General features: G+C 43.9%; 1 protein-coding gene across 2 annotated transcripts in view; it reads right to left on the bottom strand.

Annotated features, from left to right (window-relative positions):
• Positions 1-688: 688 nt before the first annotated feature.
• The window catches only part of insrb (insulin receptor b), a 48,394-nt gene continuing 22,479 nt past the window's right edge, over positions 689-26,603 (bottom strand). Inside the window, exons 3-21 of one of the 2 annotated variants that reach the window (XM_029000055.1) lie at positions 13,754-14,078; positions 10,360-10,499; positions 10,132-10,276; positions 9,811-10,025; positions 9,601-9,727; positions 9,231-9,481; positions 8,732-8,899; positions 8,455-8,653; positions 6,075-6,334; positions 5,832-5,980; positions 5,541-5,697; positions 5,374-5,464; positions 5,227-5,294; positions 4,911-5,140; positions 4,716-4,826; positions 4,475-4,634; positions 4,270-4,399; positions 3,930-4,064; positions 689-3,833 (exon numbers count right to left, since the gene is read on the bottom strand). In XM_029000055.1, the coding sequence (XP_028855888.1) occupies positions 3,479-3,833; positions 3,930-4,064; positions 4,270-4,399; positions 4,475-4,634; positions 4,716-4,826; positions 4,911-5,140; positions 5,227-5,294; positions 5,374-5,464; positions 5,541-5,697; positions 5,832-5,980; positions 6,075-6,334; positions 8,455-8,653; positions 8,732-8,899; positions 9,231-9,481; positions 9,601-9,727; positions 9,811-10,025; positions 10,132-10,276; positions 10,360-10,499; positions 13,754-14,078 (3,416 nt within the window). In that variant the 3' untranslated portion in view covers positions 689-3,478. Of the gene's footprint in view, positions 3,834-3,929; positions 4,065-4,269; positions 4,400-4,474; positions 4,635-4,715; positions 4,827-4,910; positions 5,141-5,226; positions 5,295-5,373; positions 5,465-5,540; positions 5,698-5,831; positions 5,981-6,074; positions 6,335-8,454; positions 8,900-9,230; positions 9,482-9,600; positions 9,728-9,810; positions 10,026-10,131; positions 10,277-10,359; positions 10,500-13,753; positions 14,079-26,603 lie in introns of both variants that reach the window. The other variant, XM_029000054.1, reaches the window with a different exon arrangement.

The following is a 26,603-nucleotide window of genomic DNA, read 5'->3' as shown; positions in this document are numbered from 1 at the left end:
CTTCCACACAAAAAAACAACAAAAAAAAAATCACACAAAGCATCAAGGGTTTCCATCACTAAATCACACATATAAAGCTTGGAAAAGGCTACCGATCTCATCCTTTCTGGGTAATTTGGTTTTTAGAATAGGCAGGAAGGAGGCAATTCAACAGTTCTCCGTATTTCACAATGATGAAGAATTACCTAAATGCCCAACATTGTAGTGGCCATCTTCACTACAACAGTCCATATACTAGTGAAGGCTTGACAATTAAATGGGATTGAAATGCAAGCAATACACAGTTAAAGACAGAAAAAAAAGCTTCTTTTTATCAGTTGGAAAAATAAGTGCTGGTGTACAGTATCAAACCATGGCACAGCTTTTAAAATCCCCCAATATGTGTACAGGTTGTGCTTAGCAATACTTCACGTTGTAGCACTGATACAAATTGTATTCATGGAGAGAAAATGCTAGATTAAAAGGCAAGTATCAACGTGTTAAAAGGATCTGATCAGGCAAGATGGTGGGGTCCGTGTTGATGACGTGAAACCCCACATCTTCCTGTCTTTGAGCATGGAACATTGTGAAAGACGTAAAAAAGACTAAACATATCGAAACATACTGAGGTAGACCGTGTCTAGAGACACATACAAAAGACACACACACACACCAAGCTTTTACTCCATCTGTACCACTCAAAAAAAAAAAAAAAAAAAAAAAAGATTCATTCAATCTTATAACCAAACAGATCACCCAATAGATTCATTAAAACATTGTAATAAAAGCTAGTAAGGGTAATTTTTTTATATATATACAGCAATGATTATAATAAAATAAATAATATTTCAATATATGCCTTTTCAAAGATATGGTAGTCTTCTGATTAGAAAAAAAAAAGTCCCATAAGCAAATGTAACCATATCTATAAAAATAAAATATAATAGAGGGAAAAAAGATAACAGCCTTTTTTCCCCCCTGGTAGAGCGTTTGAACCTGTCAGGGCTTTATTGGCTTTAACTTAACATTATTTATTACTTACAAACCTGAAAGACAACCATTGAGCCCGAAATGGACAGCACTGGGATCCAAAAACTCCTTTTGCTGGCATTTCAAGGAGCAAATTCAACAGCTTTGAAATTCTTGCACAGTTCTGAAAACTGCTGCTTTCACAAAGCATAAAAAGCATAAATACAGACGCATACACAGGCAGGACAACCCCTGTGTTTCAGAATCAGGCTCTCGTGGGGAAGGCACGGTGTGGAGGCCGAGGCGTCTGTGGCGCCGCGGATCCGCAAGGAGGGTCAGCTCGTAACCGAATAAACATAAAACCTGAAAAACCAGAGTGCCTGCAAGCTAAACAGAAGGCGCTGATGATATCGCTCCTGAAGTCGGGGTAAGGCAGACAGAAATTAGCCAATGGACTGCAAGTGAGAATAAAGAGAACACAATCTGCCAGTCTGAGGAGGGAGATGGGGGACTGGACCTACTGGTGCAGCTTTAATAATATTATTCAATATTTTATATTTAAGTGCAGCTTTAATAATATTACTATGTGGCGTCTGTAAAGCAACAACTAAAATTCACAGGAATGTTTTTTTTTTTTTTCTCCAAAAAACACAATTAGCTGATTAAATGATTGGATATTGATAATGATTGGATATTGGATTTCAGGTGATGTGACACCCCTGTACCCCTGCACATGGTGCCACTGTAATTTTTCATTGGTTGAAAAAAAAAATCAGACCATGTTCCTCAATTTCCACCCCCCATCACCTTGTCATCAGCATATGGGCTATGGTAATGGCCTACTGTTATAAACAGGAAAAAATATATATATATTATAAAGTGCTATTTTTAGCTTATATACCCGCACAATCTTTTTTCTAAAACCAGTAATGCAAAAAAAATAAAATAAAAATGAAAACAACTGAAGAAAGCCTGTTGTGAATATATATGCCAATGACTGTGCAAGTAAGGAAAAAACCAAGGGGGGAGGGGATTGTTACTATGCAAGACTATTAACAAAGAAAAACATTTAAAGTCTACAATGGAATGTCTGACCTCACTGCTGCATCCCGACAGCATCTCGAGTTTCTAATGCACTGTTGTTGGTCGCATGTGACCTTCCATAAACCACTCTACACCCTCCCGCACTGAATCCAAACAATGGCCCGTCTCCTACCAACTAAGTTGTGAAGCGGATTTGGAACAAGATAAAAACGAATTCCTCTCCCAAAACAAAAAGCCACGCACAGATGAAAGAACCCAGAGGAACCCTGCATTCTGACACACAGCGGCTACTGAGGGATCACTGTCGGCGTCATCCTTCCCCTCCTCCTCCTCCTCATCATCATAATCATGAAACATCTCTGCACAGAGAATAAACAGGAGTCTAAACTTCTTCTTATTACTTTCTGTCCTGATGCTCACTGGCAATTAACAAAGTGATAAACTTGCAATAAAACACAATCAAAATAAGATATACGATGAGCTCAGATCGGAGGAAAAATATCTGACATCAATAAGATGCATTTCAAATTGCAATTTTCGGAAACACAGATGCAAAAAAACTCATTGGTGAACCAGTTACAGCATAAAAATTGATTTCGTGGCACCCTAAACTAAAAACAGAGTCAGCTTTTCCCATTTACAACAGAGTTGGGGGTTGTGGGGTTATTTTTTGTTGTTGTTGAAGTGGAGGTGGGATTAGAAACATTTTAACATGAACAAATACAAGAAATCTGAAGTCTTTAGAGAAATGCTTATGAAAAACCTAGATAAATAAAAAAGAAAAATTCTACATACATAGACATATAAAATACTAATGCAGCAGTATTTTATATATTAAATATAAATGTGTGTGTGTGTATAAAATAACAAATATATGATATCAAAACAGCAGCTATTGGTCAGTTTGAGGAACTCTTTTGTAATTTTTTCTACCGTTTAAATATCCTTCAGCAATAAAGTAAGGATGCGGGAAGGGACACACACACACACACACACACACACACACAGACAAAAAAAAAAAAAAAACTAAATCAGTTAGAAAATATCACCAAACACTATGTGTATCTGTCTGAAGTTCGGAATTCTGCAGGACAAAAAGGTTCCTCCATGTACAGTCATTTGTTCTAAGAGAGGACCTATGCTGTTCCAGATCGGAGTCACTGTTCAAAGGAAATGGTTTGAGAGACATCTCTCTTTGTTTATAGGCCACTCCATAAAAAGGCCACTCTCTGAAAAGACTGAGTTAAAAAATGAATAAAGGAGATGAGCGAGTCCAAAGATGTGTGGTCAAAAACAGCCTGTGGTTGTTTCGGGTGTCTTTTTTTCCCATCAGTCTCCGGTTTTTAAAAATGGTCTGAATCCTTGTCAACATGCTGCTGAAGCAATGAGAGGAGGAAAACAAGTCCTGAGATCTGTTCATGAAGGGCATCAGCACAAATACTGAATTAAAAAAAAAATAGAAACGAAAGATCAGAAAGGAAATGTGTTATGATGGGCTGGATCTGGGTAAAGATAGAATTCGGCCATTTTTTTTGCCACCGTTCATGTGTGTGTAGGGCACGTGCTCCTCGTAGCTGCCCCTCAGGCCCACTGATGGACCATTGTCTCTGCTTAGACTCTCCTCTCGCTGAGAATAAGAGGATGGGTCAAGTGGGATGCTCTCCATGTTCTCAAAGTCCATGTCAAACTCTTCGCTCTCCGGTGGTTTGTTGTCTTCACTATAAAAGAAAGACACCTCTTGGTAACTAGGGTGCAGGTCGTCCTTGATCATTTCTATGATCTCAAGGAAGGTGGGCCTCATCTTGGGGTTGTACTGCCAACACATCTGCATTAAGTTGTGCCTGAACAAAAAATTAAAAACAAAGTTAGAAGAATGATTGTACAGAGCTGGATCTTCAATTACCCATCTCTGACTATCTAAGAAACTGAAAACCTACATTCTCTCTGCACAGTTATCAGGCCGGTCCAGGTATCCACCATCCATTACAAATTTAAGCACTTGCTCATTGGACAGCCCCTGGTAAGGCTGCTCTGCTAACGTGCTAATCTCCCATAGCACCACCCCGAAAGACCTAGAACACAGGGAAGCACAGCAGTCAGTACAAGCTGTGGTAACTAAACATCCACAGATCAGTTTTATCCAGTTAAGTGTTAAAGATGCTGGAGCAGACAGGACAAAACTTCCAAATATACATTAATTTGTTTGACATTTGCTATAAAAAAAAAAAAAAAAAAAAAAAGGATCCCAACCCCTTACAGGTACTGAAGTTCACCCACCAGCAGTCTGAATGAGCTGTGAAGACCCCGTCTTTCAGGGACTCAGGTGCCATCCACCTGACCGGCAGCAGGCCCTTTCCACCTTTACGGTAGTAGTCAGTCTCGTAGATGTCTCTGGTCATGCCAAAGTCTGCGACAATCAAGAAACACGTGAGTAAATGCAAACTTGTCCTTATATATTATATGAAATGTGTTTCCTCCTCACCTCCGATTTTCACTGTAAAGTCCTCAGCTACCATGCAATTTCTGGCAGCCAAGTCTCGGTGGACAAACTTCTTTGCATTGAGGTAGGCCATGCCATCAGCAATTTCTGCTGCCATCTGGATCATCTCCCTCAGGGACGGCGGAGGCCGGCCGGGGTTGTTCTGCAAGAACCAAGGAAGAGGACTGAGTCAGCCAAGGAGAGAGCTGGAGAGAGAGTGAGCGCGTCATTGAGTGAGCCTCACTTCGGCATCAGGCCTCAGGGCGCGCAGGTAACTCTTCAGGTCGCCGTGCGTCATCAGCTCCATGACCACCAGAGTCGGCTGGCCCTTGGACACAACCCCCAGAAGACGCACCTAGGCAGGATGAGGGGATACTTTGGTTTTTCACCTCGTCATATTTCTGAAACGGATCATGATTTAATTCCTGACTGCTCTTACCACATGGTGGCAGCTGAAGGCCTTCATGACCGAGGCTTCGTTGAGAAACTCGATCCTCTCTCGCAGGCTTGCCGACTCGTTGACAGTCTTAACAGCCACCCGTGTATCAGGCTCTCCCTTCACAATGTCCTTAGCTATGCCCTCATACACCATGCCAAAGGAGCCCTGTCCCAGCTCTCGCAGCACATTGATCTTCTCTCGAGCCACCTCCCAGTCATCGGGAACGTAGACTGCGGACACACACACAGGCAAATTCAAATCTCCTGTACCGAAACTGAGCAGAGCCCTCTTTTTGGGGGAAAATATTATGGCTTACCATCATTAGCACTGATGTATTCTGGGTTTGATGATGCAATAAGTGGGCCAGTGGGGCCTTCGATTTGCCTGTAAGGCAGTAATTTACAGAAGTCAGCCTGTGGAAACAACCCTTAAGATCACTGATAAAAGTCAAACTGAAACACACTTCTTTTTGAACATGACGAATGCTGCCAATCCTACGACGAGTAGCACAATGACGATCACTGGAATAATCACGATCATCATATTAGGCCCCCCTACAAAAAAGATGAGCAGTGAGAAACCAGTATAGAAAAAGAACAGGGATGAGATACATGCATAATGACAACGTACAGTCGGAAACCACAAAGTATCTGTAATCCGTCCAGGAGCCGTTTCCAGCCAGGGACGTTGCGCGGATCCTAACGCTGTAGTTCCCAGGCTGCCCCACACGCAACTTACAGCCACCCAACTTTTCAAAGTTTTTCCTAGACACACACATAGACAGCTCCTAAAAGCAGAGAGAGAAACACAGGACATATAATGACTTCTATCCTTTATACTGAGCTAAATGTGCACTTTTCAATGAGGTTTCCATGGCAGCCTGTGAATGAAGCGATTATCACAGAATATTATTTCACGTACCTCTGTGTCAGAAACCCTCTTGTAGTTCACTTCATATAAGATGATCATGCCGTTTGGGGCTTTGGGCTCATGCCACCTGATGTACACAGACTCTGATTCCTCTGGTAATAGCTCATAGATCACAGGGTCAATGATGTCATCAGCTTTTTCTGAAGATGGAAAAGACAGCAAATGTTCAGAAGCCAACTGGTCATTCTATAAACTTTCTAAAAACAGTTTAGCACTGTTGTTACCCCATCTTACCCTCAGGCATGGTGCGAGCACTGACGTAAGCTGCCATGCTACAGCGAGGTGGGTCGGTGAGGCTGTTGCAGGCGTGGATCTCGATCTTATAGCTGGTAAAGTGTTGCAGGTTAGAGATCACCGTAGACTCCTTGGAGAAGACTCGGAAGGTCATTTTCTGGTCGTCCTTGTCATCAGGGCTGGGAGAGCTGGGGACTGTGATCAGAAAGCTGGGATATGTCGCGTTGGCCACACCCACAGACCGGCGTCGCCGGGAGGGTCTGCAAATGAAAAGAGGTATGATGTCCCACAAGGCAAAGCAGCACCGGGAACAACTTCATCATCAAAAATAATCCCTAAAACAAAAGAACATCATTAGTGTAGCTAATGCATCTGGAAACTGACCAAAAAAAAAAAAAAAAAAAAACAGTCGGCCCCCAGTAGATGGCGCACTGCTACTTTCATAATAAAGCAGTTCAACTCAGTTCTCTCACTGGGAAGTACAGAGAAAAAAAAAAAACAAAAAAAAACACAGATAGGTCTACCTGGCTCACAAAAGAGCCGGACATGTGTCCAACTGCCCAGTTTGTCAATCTGGCTGCAATCCCCTCTGGTCAATGATTGTCTATAGTTATTGACATAACGTCAAAAGCAATGGAAAAACTATTAAAACAAATAAAAGAAGTGAATTATAATAAAATAAGTGACTTGACAGGCATCAGCAATGAATACTGTTAAAAAATGTTTAGAAAGAGTCACACGGATAAATCCTGTTTTAAGCATGAAATGTCCCACTGCCTGACTGAGACGCGAGGAAAAAGATTAAACAGCTTCAAAATTCTGCAGCTTTGTTCCTGGTCATGTCTCACATTGAACCAATGTCTGCAGCACCCAAACCTCCACACAGCTGCAGATCTCCACAGCAGATTCTGGTGGGCAGGGCTGAGATGGGGCTCCTCCTGGCCACAGAACGCGGGCCCTGCTGTGCTGATCCAGGCCATGAGAGTAATTACAGGCCTCGGTGAACGGCAGCACCGGCGTTCAGCACTGCAGCTGCAGGCAGATCCTCCTCAACTCGGTGGAGTACGCAGGAGAAGCTGAATTAACTGGCCATATCGGAGAGGTCAGCATCACTAACCCAAAGCGTTGAAATGCTATGTGCGGTTCTCAACATACCGCCTCAGAGGGGTAAATGTCATCAAAGGAACGCCCCAGGCTCAAGTGTGAGATTGGGCCTTCAAGCTCGGATCAGGACCATCCCCCTGCTGAAGCGGCTGTAACGAGGACCTTGTCTTCAAGCCCAGCACCAGATTAAACCGCAGCAGGAGCCCAAATGGCTGGGCGGCCGTCTGCATGACTGCGTCTCAGAGTGGCGTGCATGATAATGTGTACAGTAACATTAAGAGCGACAGAGAGAGAGAGAGAGAGCGGGGGGCAGCGGGGACTGAGCAGGCGGTTGTTATTGAAGGGCGCAGATGACCGTGGCATACTTCATCATGGCAGCAGGGCAGTTCCGCACACCCTACCACAACAAGGCAGGCTAAAGCAGGCTGAAATGGGTTGGCCCATTTCAGTACCGGATGGGACGAGGTACATATTTACGGCATTTATCAGACTCTCTTATCCAGAGCGACTTACAATCAGTAGTTACAGGGACAGTCCCCCCCTGGAGCAAGTGGTTAAGTGTCTTGCTCAGGAACACAATGGTAGTAAGTGGGATTTGAACCTGGGTCTTCTGGTTCATAGGCGAGTGTGTTACCCACTAGGCTATTACCACCCTATATTAGAACACCTATCTACAAACATGCGATCCGTACTGTAAGGGAATAAAACCGCAGCTTCCTGTAAAGCACGTGCTGGAAGCCCCAAGATGCAGTTGGCAAACCAAAACCTTTAATAGTAAAGACCATAAAGACCATGCTCAGCCCTGACGCACCAAATAGATGAGCAGCGCAAGTAACTTTTTAAGGTAGCACGGCCCTGAACTGCTCTACGTCATGATAAAAATGCATTTTTGGAAAAGTTACATTATAACTTTTTGTCACTGTAGAAAGTATTAATGAAGTTATAATATTACTGAGTAACATGTAGCTGCCAAATACTGCTGTTTATGACAGTGGCGAACATGTGACTGGAAACTACAATTGACCCAAAAGTTGCAAAAAGGACATCTGAAGGATCAGTGACAGGAACGCAGTCAAGGTGACCCAAGCGATGGGTGTAGAGGAATGAGGAATTATCTCTCTCACTCACTCACTTCCCACCACTAACTTCATTCAGTTAGGGTATCAAGGTCAGAGTCCAGGGCGGGTACTCAGCGCAAGGTGCACACTTTTACTCACATAGTCAAAACTTGCACATATATGACTCTAAATTCCCATGGAAACATATTCTTCCTTACCTAATCTCAAATACTTCGTTGTGGAGATAATTCTCGAAGGTCTTGCGATACTCTGACTCCTCTGCCTCTTTCCGCAGTTGGATCTCGGTTTTCGGACAGGGGCAGCAGCGGCTACTCTGGTTTTGTTCCTCCGTCTGGTTCTTTTTCTGCTCCTCATCTGAGTCCATGAGGGCTGGGGTCCGTGACGGGAGCTTCATTCCTGTGGGGGTGAAACATAAGTTGTATTGTTTATCACATAAACAAAAGGTTTGGACAGATGTTGGAGTGAGTTCTATACCTTTCTGACAGTAGTCCAGGTTGTATAGTTCATCATCCTCTTCCTGTTTCTGGCAGACCACCAGGTAGTGGGTGATGTTGCCGTTGGGGTCAGTAGGAGGCTTCCACTTCAGGATGATCTGAGATGAGGAATTGGAGGAGGATATGGGATCCAGAGGCACAGAGGGCCCTGAAACAAACAGCGTGGGTTAGCGCTGAGGACATAGCACCTCACACTGCTCTTGCTGGGTAATGAATGAAATGTGAATGAAGCAAGGCACAAACTCTACTGATACTCCAGGTCATTTTATATATCAAAAATGGCCGAAATATACAATTATTCATGTGAGTCTTCATATCTGCGTAAAATAGATTGGTTACTTTAGAGCTACACATATTTGGGAGGCTGAATCATCTGCTGGTAAAGGTCAGTGAGTGGCTAAATGGGAAAGGCGGTGGCCCATTCCTCGATGGGGTTTATGGGATACAGGAGATGTAAGTAACTGGTGAAATGGACTCACTGGTGGCGTTGGTGCGGACATAGATGATTTCACTTTTTGCGCCACGGACTTCCTGGTCATCAGAGGCCGACACTTGGGCCTTCACCATGATGGCGTACTGCGTCCAGGGCTTAAGAGGATGGATGAGGTGGCCTGGATCTAAGGGATCCTTCCCCTCGACCGGTCGCTGAGGTGGTTCCACATCTGCAATCATCCAGCTGTTGGAACCACATGCATCCTGCCCATCAAACTCGGTCACATTCCTGTAGGGGCTGAGGCAGAAAAGAGCATTTAAAAATTCTATATTCTACACAAGCAAGGTCAAATGTACAAAATGGATAATAAAAAAAGCAGAAACAGGGTGAATAACAATCACTCATATGACACTTACGCTTCTTTGTAAAGAACCATAAAACCCAATAAATCCCGAAAATCAAGTGGCCAGAAGGACTGCCACTTGATCATGATCTTGTCGTGCATTGTGCGTATCAGCGTGAACTTCAGGATCTCGTCTTGACCTACGGGAAAAGAGAATCATGGGATGTTTTCATGTCGAACAGCAGATGACTATCAGCAGGAGTTCTATGGAGCTGAGACGAACATGAAGCTTGGTCCCCGTTTGTCCTCACTACGATGTCGTTCTTGATTTGCCGCTGTTTGGTGCCAGTCACCTCCTCCATCTTGAGGATCTCGGACATGCACAGCTTGGAGTTGTACTGAAAGAGCATTCGACCCTGTAGGATGGTAAGGTTGTGCTTGGACCAGTCCCATAGTTGACGTAAGTTCTGGTTGTCGAAGGCGTAGAAGGAGTAGTTCCTAAAGAGAAAAAAAAAGAAAAAAAAAAAGAGGATAAACATTTTCATGGCCAAATTTAAGCTTAACGACATTAAAAGGCTCATAGATTAAAGGTGTATGCTCTCACCCTCCCTCTTGCATCTCCCCTCGAATGAGCCGCAGTTTACGCAGGAAGGACAGGGATACGAGGGCATAAGCGTGGCGGATGGTCAGGTGACCTGTGATCTCTTCCAGTTGCCCCAGGCTGGACTCCAGTTCAGAAACTATATTATCTGTGAACGCACAACAAGAGCCTCAGCAACCTAAACATTGGGTGTCTTGACACTCATTAGACCGTCAGGACACATCAACTCACTCCCGCCACGGATTTTGATGATCAGGCTGCCACTGAGGATGGTGCAGCCGCGTAGCTCCTGGGCGGCGACGACTGAGTCGACGGTCCTAACTCCTGTGCACAGCTTCGGACAGCGCCCCTCACAGGGGGTACAAAGCAACCTGTACAGGATTGGACAGTAAAGTGATTTCTGCTGAAAGTGAATTGATTTCTGGTGATTGTGACACATTGTGAACAGCAATGAACAGTTCCCGAGAGCGTTGTTGGGGACCAAAGAACCAAACCAGAAACCTTCCAAGTCATGAATCCAAATGCTAGAGAAGATTGCAGCAGAGCACAGACATGACAAGAACAATCAGGATGCCAGTAAGATGAACTTTTCAGAAGACTTTTCATAGGACGATGGTGCTTTATATGGTCAACTTGTACTAGAGCCACAATATTGTTTTATGTAAAGAATGCGCAAGCAAGTTCATGTAAATGAAAAAGAAAAAACGAACTACATGATTCATGTCTTAAACATACCAGGGATGCTTGAGTGTGTCTGAAAGGAATGTGAATGCTGCTGTGGTGATTACAATCCACTGGCTCCTCTACAGTCATGGAATTTTACAGAACGAGCTGACTAAATTCTTCAAAAGATATGTAATCAGACGCAAATGGAAACTCAAATAAAGGCCCAATGGCTGACTAACTAGTTTGTTCAAACTTGGTGCTGTGAGAAAGCAGTCTTTAGGCAGTCCCGAAACTTGACAGAGCGAACAAATTCCACCCGTAATGGCTCAAAATGAAACTACTTTGTGGCAGAAACTACTTGAGCCATCTAGTTTGGGCCATTTTCTTGGCGCTGAAAGCATTTTATTCTGCCACAGGCTGTGGTATGCCAAAAATGCTGCCAATCACTCCTATAAAAAAATAACAATTTCAAAAACTCTGCACCAATGTGCATCAACATGATTGAACGGCTGCAGTACGGGGATTAATCTTTCAATTAATTTGATCATTCATTAGACTAAAGCCAGCTCTTCTGTGAATTAAGCTGCAAGACACAAATGGTTGTGTAACCGAGGCAGAACCTCATAAAGCATGTTTTTTTTTTTATTTATCCTGAGCTAAAACTGATGAATAAATAATATCATCTGAATATCATGACGCAAAGATGAATTTTCAAGAATATGAACACATCACTATCAATATTTAATTCTGAGAACACATCATTGGCATGATCGACATGGGGAGTAATGACTAGAAACAACTAGTGATAGTTACCCAACCTTCTGATAATTATTTCTTACCAGGGATGGATGAATTACTTGAGTTAATGTGGAGATACACAAAGTCCATTTTTCCCCAGTATGCAATGAAAGTCCTTCATTTTAAAATACTAAAGTAAAACTACAAAAGTATTTTCTTTCAAATGTACTTAAGTACCAAAGTTAAATGATTTATTGAGGTTCTAATGCTCTATTATTCGTTTTGTGAGCGAGAGCTTATTTTTAATTTTGGATGAAAAGACTGCCACTTTTGGCACAACAGTATCTTAACACAATGTCTTTCAATTTTCTGACATTTATTTAAATGATCATAAGAAAAAATATTGAAGGAAACAATCTCCATTAGGTGTAAACACAGTGACTATTGAATAAAGGGTTTGAGAACAGGAAAAGTATAGTTACAAACCTGGTCAGATTACGCAACAGTTACGTGACTATGTAATAACTCTTAAGTAAAAAGGAACAACATTATGTACTGAATCAAAAAAGCAAGATATTTGACTTTAAAATGTAGTGGAGAAAAAAATAAGGTTCTCCAAAGGGAAATACTTCAGTAAAGAACAAACTGTTAATGTCCACCTCTGATTCTGACCAAAAGACAAACTTAAATAAATGTTTTATCAAGAAAGTTTAATAAGAGGAGCCCATGGGTACGATTGACAAACCCAACTACCTCCACTACCGCCAACAACAGGGTAGTACAAAGTTCCTGGTCTCCTTTCTTTGTTCAAAGTACACATCATCTCTGAGGACCACATACCCCACTAAACACTACTAAACCCGCAGAATCAAGAAACGCAACGTAGTGAACACTCCCAACGAGGCAGGAAAATATTGCCTTTTCCATATAGAGAAGTAATATCTATCCTACGAGTCATGTCTGAGCTGGATTCTACTGACTGGTGTCATTTATTAGGATGTTGCACAGGTCTGAGGAGGCGAGCATCAGTGTGCGAACTCATCGAGAGGAAGCTGTGGTGAACCGCTTTCCGTGCTGAACTAACCTGACGGATCTTCCGTTTAGGAATTTATTCGGGGAGGGGGAGGTCCCCACCACGAAAGACAATCCTGGCTGATAATATCATTTCCAGTCCGTGTCTGCATGTTTAAGCCATTGAGTGGATTCGTATTAGTTCTAAACAGTGGGCCGCCGGGTCCGCGTGTGAATGCGGGGTCTCATCTCGACATGTGAAACAGCCTACAGATTTCCCTGCAAATCAACCGCTCATGTGGAAAATTAATGAAGAGGAGACATAGGGGGCATGAGACGGGGCCAGGGCTCTGTGTGTGTGTGTGTGTTTTGGTGAAGGGCTTATTACTGCATGACTGCTCTCCCCAAGCCAGTCAGAGGTGGCTCCATGAGAAAACCAAACAAATGATGTCAAATTCGAAAATTCCCAGGACAAGACGACCTCCCTGAGAAATCATATCAGGCTCTTCAAGCTACTGCACAGCAAATGAGAGAAGACAAAGGAAGCAAACTGGGCTTTAAAAAAAAAAAAAAAAAGCACACCGCGTCCAAACAGGCAGCTATTGTTCCCCTGTGGCTGTGGTTTACCAGCACAGGATGCTTGTTGGTGCTTTAACTCGCTATTTAAGAGCCACTTTAATAACGGCGACACACGGCGCTGTGCTGAAAATGTGCTTGTGCCCAGGCTAAACAGCAGCCGCTCTCATTTCTTTCATCGTCACTCCGCAGAACCTTCAAAACCGATTGTTCCAATTGCTTAGGATGTGGGCACCATTTACTCCTCAGGTTTTGCTAGCCCTAGAGGGACAAAAACAGCAAAAAGACCCCTAAATCCTTCACTAAAATAGATTTTTAGAACCGAATTTTTAATCGTCCTGTGAGAAACTGAGGTGAAACTGGATATCAGCGTCAAAAGTGAGATGAGACACACTGAAGGGTGGTGGACGCGCCCCGACAATCTGCAATGATGATTTGTGGGTCTTTTAAGACCAGTGCTGCAACCAAACCTCCCGCTGGTCGCACACGTTCAGACCCCACCGACAGATGCCCGCAGAGACTGGGTCTACACTGTATTCTAAAATATGCTTGAAGGTGCCGACATTGCACTCCACAAAACGGTCAGTCACTTTGCGTGGCCCTTTTACCATAGCGGTGACGTCTCTGTACTTACGTAGTGGAGTTCATGGTGGTGTACCCAGACGGACACTCGGGGATGCAGGCGCCGTTGTGGATGACGTAGTCGTAGCAGCTGTTGCTCTTGCTCTGCTTGCAGCGGTTGTGGAAGTCCTGACATTCCTTGAAGGAGACGCAGCGCCAGTCCATGAAGGTGAAGTAGCCAGGGGGACACTTCTCCATGCAGGTGCCCCTGTGCATCAGGTGGCGGCAGGCTATGCACGCGCTGGCATTAGCCGGGGCGGAGCAGCCGCCAAGACACTGGCTGTGACAGCACTGGTTGTTACTGGTGCAGGCGTGATGTTTACAGGCCGCGGGGCAAACTGGAAGAGGAGAACAGAGGAGCACCAGTTAGCATCAACTCCCGCGCTGAATGGCACCCCAGCTGTGCCGTTTTACAGACGGTTCATGCACAGATAAAACTTCAAATGGCAAAAACACACACAGGGACTACCACAAGCAGGCCCGCCCAGCAAACACTGCCGAGATGCTGGAGGTGGGCCCGGTACTGACCATGTCACAGTGGCTTCAATGAAAAAGGAAGGGTAAAATAGCAATTTTCACCGCTGTGTGTGGTCATGGTGACCAAATGGTAAGTAAACGTTTTTGTCTGTGTGTGTGTGTGTGTGTGTGTGTGTGTGTGTGTGTGTACACATCTGTGCGATTAAGACTTGCATTTTTGTAATGTCATGCACAGGGATTATGTATAAAATGTCGCTGTTCTGCTAATTTACTAATTACTATTCAAACATAAAAAAAACAATTATGAAGAGGAGAGAGGAATCCCTGAACGTGATACAGAGAAGACCCCTCGCAGATCTGTAACAAATCTGGACTTCATTAGAGCCATAAAGACCCTCCGTCATGTGACAAAAGGTCAGCCCCACAGGAGCGGAACAACGGGGATCCCTCTCCCTTTCACTGAGCAGGGGCAGGCCATCACGCTGCCCGTCTGAAATAAGAGGCGACAGATGGGGGCGGTAGAGGTGGGAAGGAGGGGGTCTGAGGGACTGCTGAGGAATAGAGGCGAAGGTCCAAAAAAAAAAAAAAAAAACATAGCTAAAAGATAAGGAAAATATGAAGTATACTTAACAAAAAGAAATCCAGAATTCTAATTAAAATGCAAGATTTTTGACGTGGAACAAGGACCAGAGTTCAAAGGGTTTTTCTGATCAGTGCCGTTTTTTTTTTTTTTTCCCCACCATGAGCACAGAATATCCAGTGTGCTCCTTTGCCTCAGTACCTCCCCCTTCTTCTCCAAGCAGGGAAAACACACACACACACACACTCACACTCACACACACACTCTCTCTCTCATTCAGAGTCCCAATCCCAGCTCAGTCCAGGCCGGAGCACAGCTCTCACAGCGAATCCGCCCTCACCCTTAACCAATGTGTTTGCTGGCCGTGGAAAGCAGCCATTCAAAGGCCTTTTCCAGCAGAGAAAAAAGCTGCCCGGTGTTAACCCTTCCGGGGCCGCCAGACACGGCGCAAACACAGGCCGCGGATCGATGCAGAGGGCGCCGTCGTACGGCCGGAACCTCGCACACCTCTTCCCCAGCCACAGGGCCCCTCCCACTTTCATTCATCCCCATTGTTTTCCCTCATGGCGGCGGCGGCGGCGAGGACGTGCCGTGTTGCTTGCACAGCGCCGGAGTGAACGGAGGACGGCTGCAGGCAGAGCTCCGTCCCGGAGGGGCTGAGGCGGCCGAGGCTGGGTGTGTGCGTGGTAAAAGGGCCGCTCTGTGCGCGGGGTTTTTATTTTTTCGGCCGGAGCCACACACCTTGCCACTGACAGCTCTGGACAGAGCGGAGCAGAGACGCTTCCGGCCTTTTTTTTTTTTTTTTTTTGACGTAAAACCTCCCCTTTAATTGGCAGCAACGTGTGAGGTCAAAGTCGTGTGAAAAATAACAAACACAATTTTTTTATTTTTTACCCCGGAGGCGTCTACTCGCTTCTCTCTCGCACAAACACGGGTCCGGATTTGGGTACACTGGCTGGTTTAAGCTTTGCTGCCTTCAGACGTGCAGCCATGGGAGGGAGGGAGAAACAAGGGGAACAAAACAAACCCGTAAACAGAAGGAGAGGTGGGAGGATCCGGCGGCGGAAGCTGTGGCACATAAATACAACGAAAAGGACGTTCTGTCCACACACACACACACACACACACACACACGGTTCGGCCTCCTGTACCCATCTAAAGGCCATTGAGCTTATAGCCTTCCTTGGTCAACACTGATAAGTGCGAGCAAAACAAAGCAATAACACAGACGGGCGTCTCCCTCTGGGCTCTAGAGCAACGGCCCTCCTCTACTCTGACGGCACAATGGGAGGGGAACAAATTTGAATCTACGCACAGCAGAACAAAGTCGAATAGTCTCAATTCTATGTAAAAATGAGCATATATTATCATTGGTTTTTTTTTGGTATTTTAGTTTGTTTCGCCTGCAAGGTTAAAAAATGACCTATATCTCTATGGTTTTTCATTTCTCAGGCATATTTGATTGGCAAGATGTTCTCTATTTCCCTCAAAATCATAAAGAAAGGTGTTCTAATGTGTTTGCCTAAGTAAACATAAGTAGGGGTGGGCGATATATCGAATATACTCGATGCATCATGGTTTGCTCCATGTGCGGTGTAGTAAACCACTATAGCATGAGCATTGAGTATACATTTTTCGCATTATTGGGACTGTTAAACAGGCAGCTTCTCTGCCCGGTAAAAAGGAGACAGCTCTGATCCCCCAGCCAACCAGAAAACCCTCCCTGCGACACATGCACGTTTTACACCACAAGAGAAGTGAAACTGCGGAGACCAGACGTCCTCTTCTCCCCGGACAGGTCCCCTGTATAAGACCTAGAATTGTCCGGGTATTTGAGCTGCCTGAACATCCATCATGTCATTTGCATCCTACGTGCCAGCTCACATCCACTCGCATGTTGAGCCAAGCGCAGGTAACCTGCAAATTTCATTGCCACAAAAATCCATCCACAGCCAAACAAAGAATGCTGCAAACTCCGTTCCATCCCTACTTTCAAGGCCCAGATTCCAAAATAACTACACTTGACCTAAAGTATCAACTGCTTGCTTGCTGATAAAGCGCTATCAGAGTTGCACATTTAAGCGAGAGAAAAGGTGGCCGAGCACTTCACCACAACTAATCGATATTATTCTTTGGTTTAAAATAAACGCCTTTACAATGTTAAACTTTTTTTGAACTCGTTAAAGTGGTATCATTTTACAAAATAAAGTGCTAAATGTAGCATTTATACAGTGATTTGGTGTGTGTGTGTGTGTGTGTGTGTGTGTGTGTGTGTGTGTGTGCAAAAGTTTTAAACAGGAGGACAGGACTATGTCCGCTACAAAACCATACAAAACCAAACACGCAGCTAGATTATCACATTATTAAATTGTAGCTGGATAGGATCCACATAAAATCTCAGGATTATGAAAGGTATTATTATTTTTATTATTATTAATTTTTATTATTATGGGCTGAAATGTGGTGGTTTTATTAAAACAGTTCCTGTTATAAAATGTATTTGTGATTATTTGTGTTGGATTACGTGGATCTGTAGTGCTGGACACTTGACCACCGAGACCGCAGCAAAGCAGCACCGGAATATCTCACCCCAGACAGCAGCCATGTTGGTGCATCAGCATCGTTTCACACAGATTTCATCAGGACCACTGCTGTCACTGCTGACGCCTGACGGGGAACTACATGCAGAAGAACTAAAAAATGAACAAACGTGCAATCGCTGGGAAACCACGCTGAACCCCTCCAGCTTGGAGGAAACGGCTGAGACGGAGAACACAAATAGGAGGAAACACAAGTCACACACTCCAGATGGTTTCTCCAGCACTGCAGAAGCCAGAAGCTGAGCGAACATAAAAGCCACTGATTTCAGCTGCTGCTGCTTTCTGCTCATCAGAATGCAGAAATGCACGAATGCATAATCGTACAAATGTGTGTGTGTGTGTGTGTGTGTGTGTGCACAATGTTGATCAGCAGCTTGTGTGTTGAAGGTGGGACAGTTTAATAGTTGTGAGCAGTTTGTATACTTTAGCGTCTATTTGGAAGCTGTGTGTGCAGGTTTGTGGACTGTTTTTGTATATTCAGGACACATGTTTGTTTGTGTGTGTGTGTGTGTGTGGTAATGTGTGGATTCTGCAACAGAAGAACACCTCCAGCAGCAGCTGACTTGCTCAGGCAGGTTGCAGGCCTGCCCCTCCATATTAAAAGACCCAGCGCTGTGCTTCTCTTCAACATTCAACTGTGAAGGACAGAGAGAGAATTTAAAAAAAGAGCAGCAGGGCTGGCCAGGACACAACCGGTCCCTTCCCTCTGAGCTCCTGTCTGCTACAGCTATTAACAAAGAAATCGGACTGTGACTGGGTGGTACTTGTGGGCTTCACCTTATTAGTACTTCACACAAACCCTGTATTTAATTTACTAATTTAGTGCTCCATTTATACCACATCAAGATGGGCAGAGGGCAAACAGTATATTCATTATCTGGTTCTTGGCTCACATAGCCCTTCATAGACTGTGTTAATAACATTACACAAGTAAAAACCTAATACCAAGCCACACCTCTGATTCATACCAGGACAAGCAAAGTAGAAGAACTAAAAACAGCTACAGTTCCCACACATGCTCGGGAGGTTTTTAAGTTCATAGTGGTTCGAACACCCAACAGTACTGGTTAACCAAAGTATGCAAACCAAATATCAATATAACCATTACTGATCACCATCTTATTTAATTGATTTGTTTCTGAATTTGGGGTGCATGATAATCACATTGCAATAGCGACAACAGTATTAGTGGGTAACACACTCGCCTATAAACCAGAATACCCAGGGGCAGTGGTGGCCTAGCGGTTAAGGAAGCGGTCCCATAATCAGAAGGTTGCCGGTTCAAATCCCGAAAGGTGCCACTGAGGTGCCACTGAGCAAAAGCACCGTCCCCACACACTGCTCCCCAGGCGCCTGTCATGGCTGCCTACTGCTCACTCAGGGTGATGGGTTAAATTCAGAGGACAAATTTCACTGTGTGCACCATGTGCTATGCTGCTGTGTATCACATGTGACAATCACTTCACAAAAAAAAACAAAAAAAACAAAACACTGAAGGTTCACCTTTTTAAATGAAATTAGGATGATATTCAATTTGTTTGGTGAAGTCAATAAACTTATAGCCCATGTTATTATCAGTAAAAATTCTAATTATCAATATGTGACAAAGGGATCAGAGTGATTAAATTATCGTAAAGAAATCATGGCTTTTTTGACTAGATCTAACAATAAATTTCCATTTCCTTTGCTCCTACTGTACAGTCACAGCTTCACATGACCCACTCAGACATGATCCTACCCTTGTAGGCAAGAACAAAACCAAATTATGGAGCCACAACAGTGGAAACAGAGCGGGGGGCAAAAAGGTCCAGGATGTTCTGAGTCCCGGATGCTGATTTAATTTCAGGTTCCTCAGGGGAGACTCTGAGTCACCTCCAACACTCAGACACGTTCCTCAGAGGCAGCACCTGTCTGAGTGGGCCGGGCACTGTGGGGTCTGGGCACTGACTCACAGCCCTGAAACCAGTCCATCGTAAATCCGCGGTGCCAGAGGCCGGAGCCTTGGCTGCTTGCCAGCTGAAACAGAGAAGCAGGCAGGCAAGATACTAACTAAATTAGCAACATCACGACCCAGAGATGCTGCGGCGTACGGCCCATTCAGTTTTACAAGCTGAAGTGAGAGCCATGCGCACTGCAGACTCCTGCGATGGTCGTGTTCTGACTTGCACTTGAATGTGTCTGTAAGTCACTGCCTAACCAAAAAAAAAAAAAAAAAAAGCAAGCAGCTAAAACACAAACGTCCCTGCATTATCAGTCATTCTGGAATTAATAAAGCATTGCTTCGAAAGAGCTGTACACTGAGTGTATCATTAAGCGCATTTCTCCAGAAGCAATTCCATCAAACAAGACCCCTATTGCAAACCCACAGCTCACTGCAGAGTCACTCAGCCAACTACAACTGGTACCACAAACAAGCAAACGCGTGCTTCTAAAACTAGAATAACACCGTTATAACACCGTTATTATCTATAAAAACCACAATATCACAATACAGACATAACATACATATACATGAAACAATACAGAATAAATGTATGTGATGTAACACCACTGCTGTTCCTCCCTTTGGGTTTCTGTTAATTAATACATCAACAAATCAATACTGAATACTAATGTGTGTTCATAATGTAATTACTAAGGAAGTATCACAATCTACTGCCACACACTGATTCGTCATATTACACCAATATCGCATTAATGGTGCTATTCTTAATTTTTTATACCAATTGTGTTACATTAAAATTTAAAGACATATTTTAGACAGGTTATTTCAATAGTAAAGCAATAGTAAGTGCCACCCATGCTAGTATTGATCAACTTATTAGCTTACAGGAAGTGTAATATTTTCCAATCAAATTACAGTACCTGAATAAATGATCAATAGACTACAGGTTGTTCTATACTCTTCTGACCAATCGCATTGTGAGGTGTCCATTTAAAAAAAAATAAATAAATAAAAAATCCAGACATATGCTGCTCATTTTTTTACCAGCAGGTCTGGGGACACTCGTAATTTCTCAGTCTGCTGACTGGACACAACCGTGACAGAGCAGCGATGAAGCGGCAGCGACGTCTGGACCCTGAATCACTCCACACGGCCGACACGCACTCATCTGTTCTGAGCAACGTGCCATCTTCAGCGGGGACCAGAAATTATGACCTTTCACCTTCACACAGCTCGTAATCAACTTGCGGGAAGATATCGGACTGCGATTGAATGTGAATAAATTTAACAACAAGCCAAACTTGCTTCCCACAGGCTGGTGTAAATGAAGAACGAATGTGGATTTAACAGCTTTATGGCACATCCCCCCACAAAAAAAGCCACCTTTGTTTTCTCATTTATTACCACAACCCTTTTAGAATTTGTCGTCATCACAAAAATGGGGAAAATGGAATGAGTTTAATCCTGGCCTTGCACATTTTAGGTGATGAGGGAACTAGGGTGAAGGGCAGAGCTCTGGGGCCGGACGATCGCGCCGCCTTCATCCACCTCTTCTATTAGGGAGCGCGTGAATCACGTCTCCAACGACAGCACTCCGGCCTCCCAGCTCCCACGGCAAACGTTTCCAGCAGCAGAAGTAGCCGCTGCCGAAATGCCTGCTATCTGTGCGTCGGATGAGGACCTTATTTTTAGCTTGTTGGGGTAAGTTGGCAGAAACAGGACCTGGGGTCTCACCCGGTTCAACACTCTGGGCACATCATCACCAATGGCGATCCCCCATGAAGAGGGAGCCCATAAGGACCCAGCGGAAGTTTCAGTCCTTTCTCGTGCCAGTGTCAATACTCGAAAGTGATCTGATCAGCGGTGGGTTGGAGATATTTTTATACGTGGCAAGGACCTAAACGGTAGCGGCATGCCAGGGCGCCCTATTAACCTCCTTCGACGCGCGTCTGCGCAGCTGCGGGACGTTCACAACACATGGGCCGCAGGCCGAAACTGTCTCCAGTCTTTCCACCCTACGCATAAGAAAAGTCCAACCGGGACTGGCCACCGGATGACCCCCACCCTCCCTGCTCTAATCTGGTTTTATCCTTAATGACCCTAGTTGAGGCAAGAAGGGCAATCTGCTGTTTTTCCAGTTAACTCGCTGCACGACCCACAATGCACTTTTCCGATAGCAAATACTACAGATCCGCTGGACCCGAGTCGACCGCCTGGACAGTTACGCGGCTCTGGAGTCTCACAGACGTCCGGGCTGCGGGTCAACAAGGCCATGCAGGGATCGGGGAGGCCAAACCCAAAACCGGCCGCCGCAGCCTTTCCAGGCCAGACCTGCGCCGCTGCCTGCTCCAGCGCAGGGAAGGCAGGGACGAGGTGGGAGAACGCTGGACCATTGTCATGATAAACAAACAGCGGGTACAGCATACTGTGCCCTTGAGCGGATAATCCTGGACTCCAGACGGCCCCCTCCACCACGTTTTCCTACTAGCACATAAAAATAATTCCCCGGTTGACGTAGGATCCGAAAGGCCAGGGAGCTGCTACCTATTCAGTCTCTTTCGGTTTATATTGTCTGAGGACATCTTTGTCAACTCTGTGTAGTCTCAACATCTATGTCCTTGTGGAAAGAAAAGTGATATTTGAGATTTTTTTTTTTTTCCTTTAACAAGATGTCCCATGAAAGGGAAACTGTTCAGATGAAAAGCTGTCCAGTTGGTAAGAAAGGCCAACGGAGAACATTACTCACTTTCAGGCGAACAACTTGATATTAAAATTTGCTGAAACAAGACAAAAGCCTTTGTTCTCTTAGTTAAAGTCTTGTTTACCCCTGCCGTAGGCTACAGCGTAATTGTCAGCAGATTCCCGCACTCAGTAAGCGGCACCACTGTTTCTTTTTTAGCCTCGCCTTGGTCGGGCTGCTATTGAGCACGGAAATAAAAAAAATTATAAAAGACCTAGAAGATGGCCGAAGCTTCTGCGGGGAGATCCTACCGCCCCGCAGTGATCCTTTCAAGGCAACAGATTTGTACACTCGTACATTTGTATACTTACAAGCGAGCAGCATGCTTACTGATGTAACGTAGCCCGGACCACTTAAAAATGTAAGCCTACCGCTCAGGTCAACTGGCAAGTTAGGTAGGATCTCGCTGGGTGTGTAAGTGAACTGGATCAAATGATGCTTCATGCTAATTGGCTGGTGCATGAGGCTTTTCATGATATTAGATGCCTTCATTGTCACTCCACAAGTACTGTGAAATAACGTTTGAAGCAATCCAGCAGATGCACATTACAACTGACAAAGATAAATAAAATAGTTGTAATTATAAATAAAGATGTAAGTCTAGAATATTTGCAAATTTAAAGTAAGCTAAGAGTGAAAGTGCAGCTCTGTGCAGCTTTTGTCAGTTCAGCTCTTGGTTCTGCCATATGTTGCATGGTTTAACTCGCTCACAATATAATTTTAATAAAATAGATCGGTCTCTGTTACCTCTAAAATATCTTGTATTTAAAAAAGAAAAAAAAAAGTTGAATACTAAAAGTATGAAATATGAAGACATGACACTAACTTACTAACTTACATGTATGTGATGCTTTTTATTCACCCACCACTAAAATAAAATACCTGAATTCAGAGGGCCTAATTAATTCCTATGACTTATCTGTGACTATGTGATGCACAGCTTGCTTGAACTGCACTTGAACTTACATTTTTACCCCTCTGCTCCATAAGCAGAAGAAATAAGTGGTGGATAAGTCCTGTAAAAAATAACACAGCCACTGGTCTACAGGATGGCAGATATTTCGCTGAGATAAAGGAAGTGGTGTGTAGTGACGATACTAGCAGTTTGGTATAAAGATCCCACAGTGCAAAGAGCATTCGGGACAACAGCAGCTGTGACGTCCTTGCTGTTAAAGCTGGAGCTGTGAACAGGACAAACTTTTTCCATGAATGGGCCGTCAGTAGCTTCATTAGCAGCCTGGAGCAACCTCCACTGTGGTATGCTGCATGAGTTTATCAAAAGTCAATAATGTGCACCATGTGGAAAGAACATGGGCAGCATTCAAGGTGCCTGGCAGCCAGGAACTTACCCAGAATGCATTGCAGCAAGTCCATGGGACATTGAGATGCTCATTCTGACTACTGATCAAACACACAACATATATATATGTGTTCTGTGGCCAGCCGGCATTCAGAAAATTGTAGTCCAGAGTATTTTCACATTATTTAGCATTATCTGAACTAAATTATCATAATACAGGAGGTATCATGATCACAAAATGATCGTCACATGATCACAGATTTTAGCTCTAGCCTATAATAATAAGGACAATCTAGATCATGAATGAATGATGATGAATGGACATTCTATGCTAATACAATACCAATTTAGCATATTCATTGTACAACTTGCTCCAAGTAATATTTTGGTGCAAAAAATTGTGTGTGCAGACGGTAATAGTTTCTTTTGAGTCTACAGGGCGCCTCCCAAGGTTCGTAGTGGCAGGCGCAGCCACGCTCAGACGGACAGCAGTGACCAACGTTCAGCGTTAAACATTAACAGCAACGCCAGCGACCTACAGCACGGTGAAAAACAAGCACTGCAGCCAGTCACCTGACCCGCCCCAGCCCGACAAGGAGGGAGGGTCACCCGGGCGACACGTTAAAATGGAAGGAGGGGACGAACGGAGGGGGCGATGTGAATGTCGAGAAGAAGGGAGAGTTGAATATCAGACGGATGCAGCAGAGCCTGAGAGAGACAGACAGGCAGCAACAGGAAGAAAAAAGATGCTGTGAGAGAGCAAAGCAGGAGAGAAGGAGACAGGAAAAGACAAAAGACCTGAGAGAGAAAGAGGGGGAGAAAAAAAAAAAAAAAAAAAAAAAACAAGGTTAGGCTGAAGAACAGTTCAAATATGTGAACGGGTACAGAGTCGAACCCAAAGCAAACTGCACAGTGCCTTGTGTTTTTTTTTTTTTTGTTAAGTTCTACACTATTTCAACAGACCCTGATACTAATCCAAAGCAGAATTATGGATTTTTCCAAAATCATAAAAATGATTTACCAACCGCACTCCACTGATATGATCCTGCTTTTCATGACTGCCCACCCACAACCCTACTGTGGCTTTTAAGGAGTCTTGTGTGAGGTTAAAATATTTGTTATATTTACCATCTTAAAAAAATGCATTGGGTAAATTTTCATGTGATTGGTAAAAAGATTAATATGATTTTTTAATTACAATTATAATGGGGGAAAATAAATCCCGTCCATTCTTTGTGGAAGGTATTTAATAAAATGAAATATCACAAAGGAAATGGAAAAAACAAACAAAAAAAAACAATGGGGACACTTGCGGACCATTTATTGGGAAATGACTGTCTGGCCTCAAAGGTACACACGGCATACATCACAATTCTCTTCGCTTAAGTGATTGTTACATTTCTGCTGAACATTAATTTGGAACTATAGAAACTGATTTCGAATTTTTGCTTTTCCCTTCTCATTGTGGAGAGTGAATAATGGCATTTTTATTTGCAAACCTGGCAAAAGAAAAAGGCGCTAGAAATAAAGTATTAGCTTCACTAAGTGGTTTTAAAAGGGATAATTGAACCATAATTTAGTTTTGAATTAGTTCTAAACAAATATGTATTTGTAACTTCATTCATGAGGATTTCATGAGGAAAGACAGAACCATGGTACTGGTTTAGAGATGATGCAAAATGGCAAAAAGCAAACAGGCGACTGCAGCAGGCCGGCACTGCCACTCCCAACTTACACCAATTAGGGGGCTGGCAGGACAGACGCATTGTGCCATGCTGGAGGGGTTTTAATGAAAAATATGTTCACAGCCAATTAGGGAGGCTCATTTCTACTTTGGTCCTGATGAAACGGGTCCCTCCGGGTGCTGCAAATGGGCGGCACTTCAGGTCCAGCAGAAAAACAAACCCCAGCCAGAGGATTTTCACAGCGGGGTGGTTGGAGGGGTGCCTGGAAGGGGGGGCTCTGGGTATTCATTACTCCAGGGATCAGGCTGAATGAAGGAGAAGCCTGTCGCGGGACTGCTTTTCAGAAGGGGGCCGCGCCGCTCTCTGGGAGCAGGTGTTGCTAACGGAAACTCTTTCGGTTCACAAAGAAGAAAAAAAAAAATAAAAAAAGTGAAAAAAGAAAAAAGAAAAATTAAAACTGCATTTTGACAGGCATTCGCGATGCCGGCAATATTTTGACTTCAGGAACCCCCTACAGGGCAGCGAAGTACAGGCAGAATTTCATAGTACGATATAGCAATTTTTTGCAACTTCACACTTTATTCAAATAAATTACTCATTAGGAAGCTTGGCATTGATTTCTTTTGTTCTATGAAAAAAAACTGAAATGGGTTTGAGCGGATTACTGAAAAGCATTTTCTAATAATGAACGAAGCTTTTAAAGTGACAGGGAGCGAACAAACACAACGTTCCACCAGAACTCAAGAGTAATTGTTCTCGACATGTGTGCAGATATTCAATCATGAACACACATTTCCAGCTACTTCACAGTCATTTACAAAATGAACAATGTAGTAATAAAAAAGTTATATATGGCCTTAAACATACATTATATATTTGTTTTTGTCAAATACAAATAAATAGACAAACCTTAAAGGTAAGCTGAAGAGCTTTATTGTCATTACGTGTTGTATAAGAAGATATTAAAAAGAAAATGATGTCTATCCAATCCTTCAAACCAATAAACAGAACACACAGGTTAAAAAGAGGTTTTGCCTCTTTTTAACTGGTGGCACAGATCGTAACTTGAAGATTCATCACCACTAATGCCGGGGAAAGATGCCGGCAGCACCAGTGACAGGAGTCTTTAGAGCCCTTTATTTATACCGTACTCTGAGCGACGGGCTGCCTCACAACGTTTTTAATTTGACAAAACACAGCATTCATATTACACCGGGGGAACAGTGAGTGCTAATTACTGTCTTCTGTCCAATTTTACGGCAGGAAGCTGGAGCCGTCCCAGGTGTGTCCGGGTTCAGCGTGACGTCTGGTCCATAATCCATCAACCTTCTCGCTGACGAAAAGCTCTTCATTTATTACAGTGCTGTTCTGGACTGAACCGCTGCTACTGTTCCGGGGCTGGTGAAAGAGGAACCATAAAAAGCAGGCATGGAGAACAAAGATAAAAACCTGGCGCTCAATTTGGTTGGGCCTCAGAGGCAGCACTCCAACGGGTGAAGAAACAAACCTTCCGGAGATGCCTTACAGAGTGGAATT

Source organism: Denticeps clupeoides, chromosome 13 (genome assembly GCF_900700375.1).
Source record: "Denticeps clupeoides chromosome 13, fDenClu1.1, whole genome shotgun sequence".
NCBI lineage: Eukaryota > Metazoa > Chordata > Actinopteri > Clupeiformes > Denticipitidae > Denticeps > Denticeps clupeoides.
Note: the sequence above shows the minus strand (reverse complement) of the source record. Positions and strands in the feature narration are given on the sequence as shown.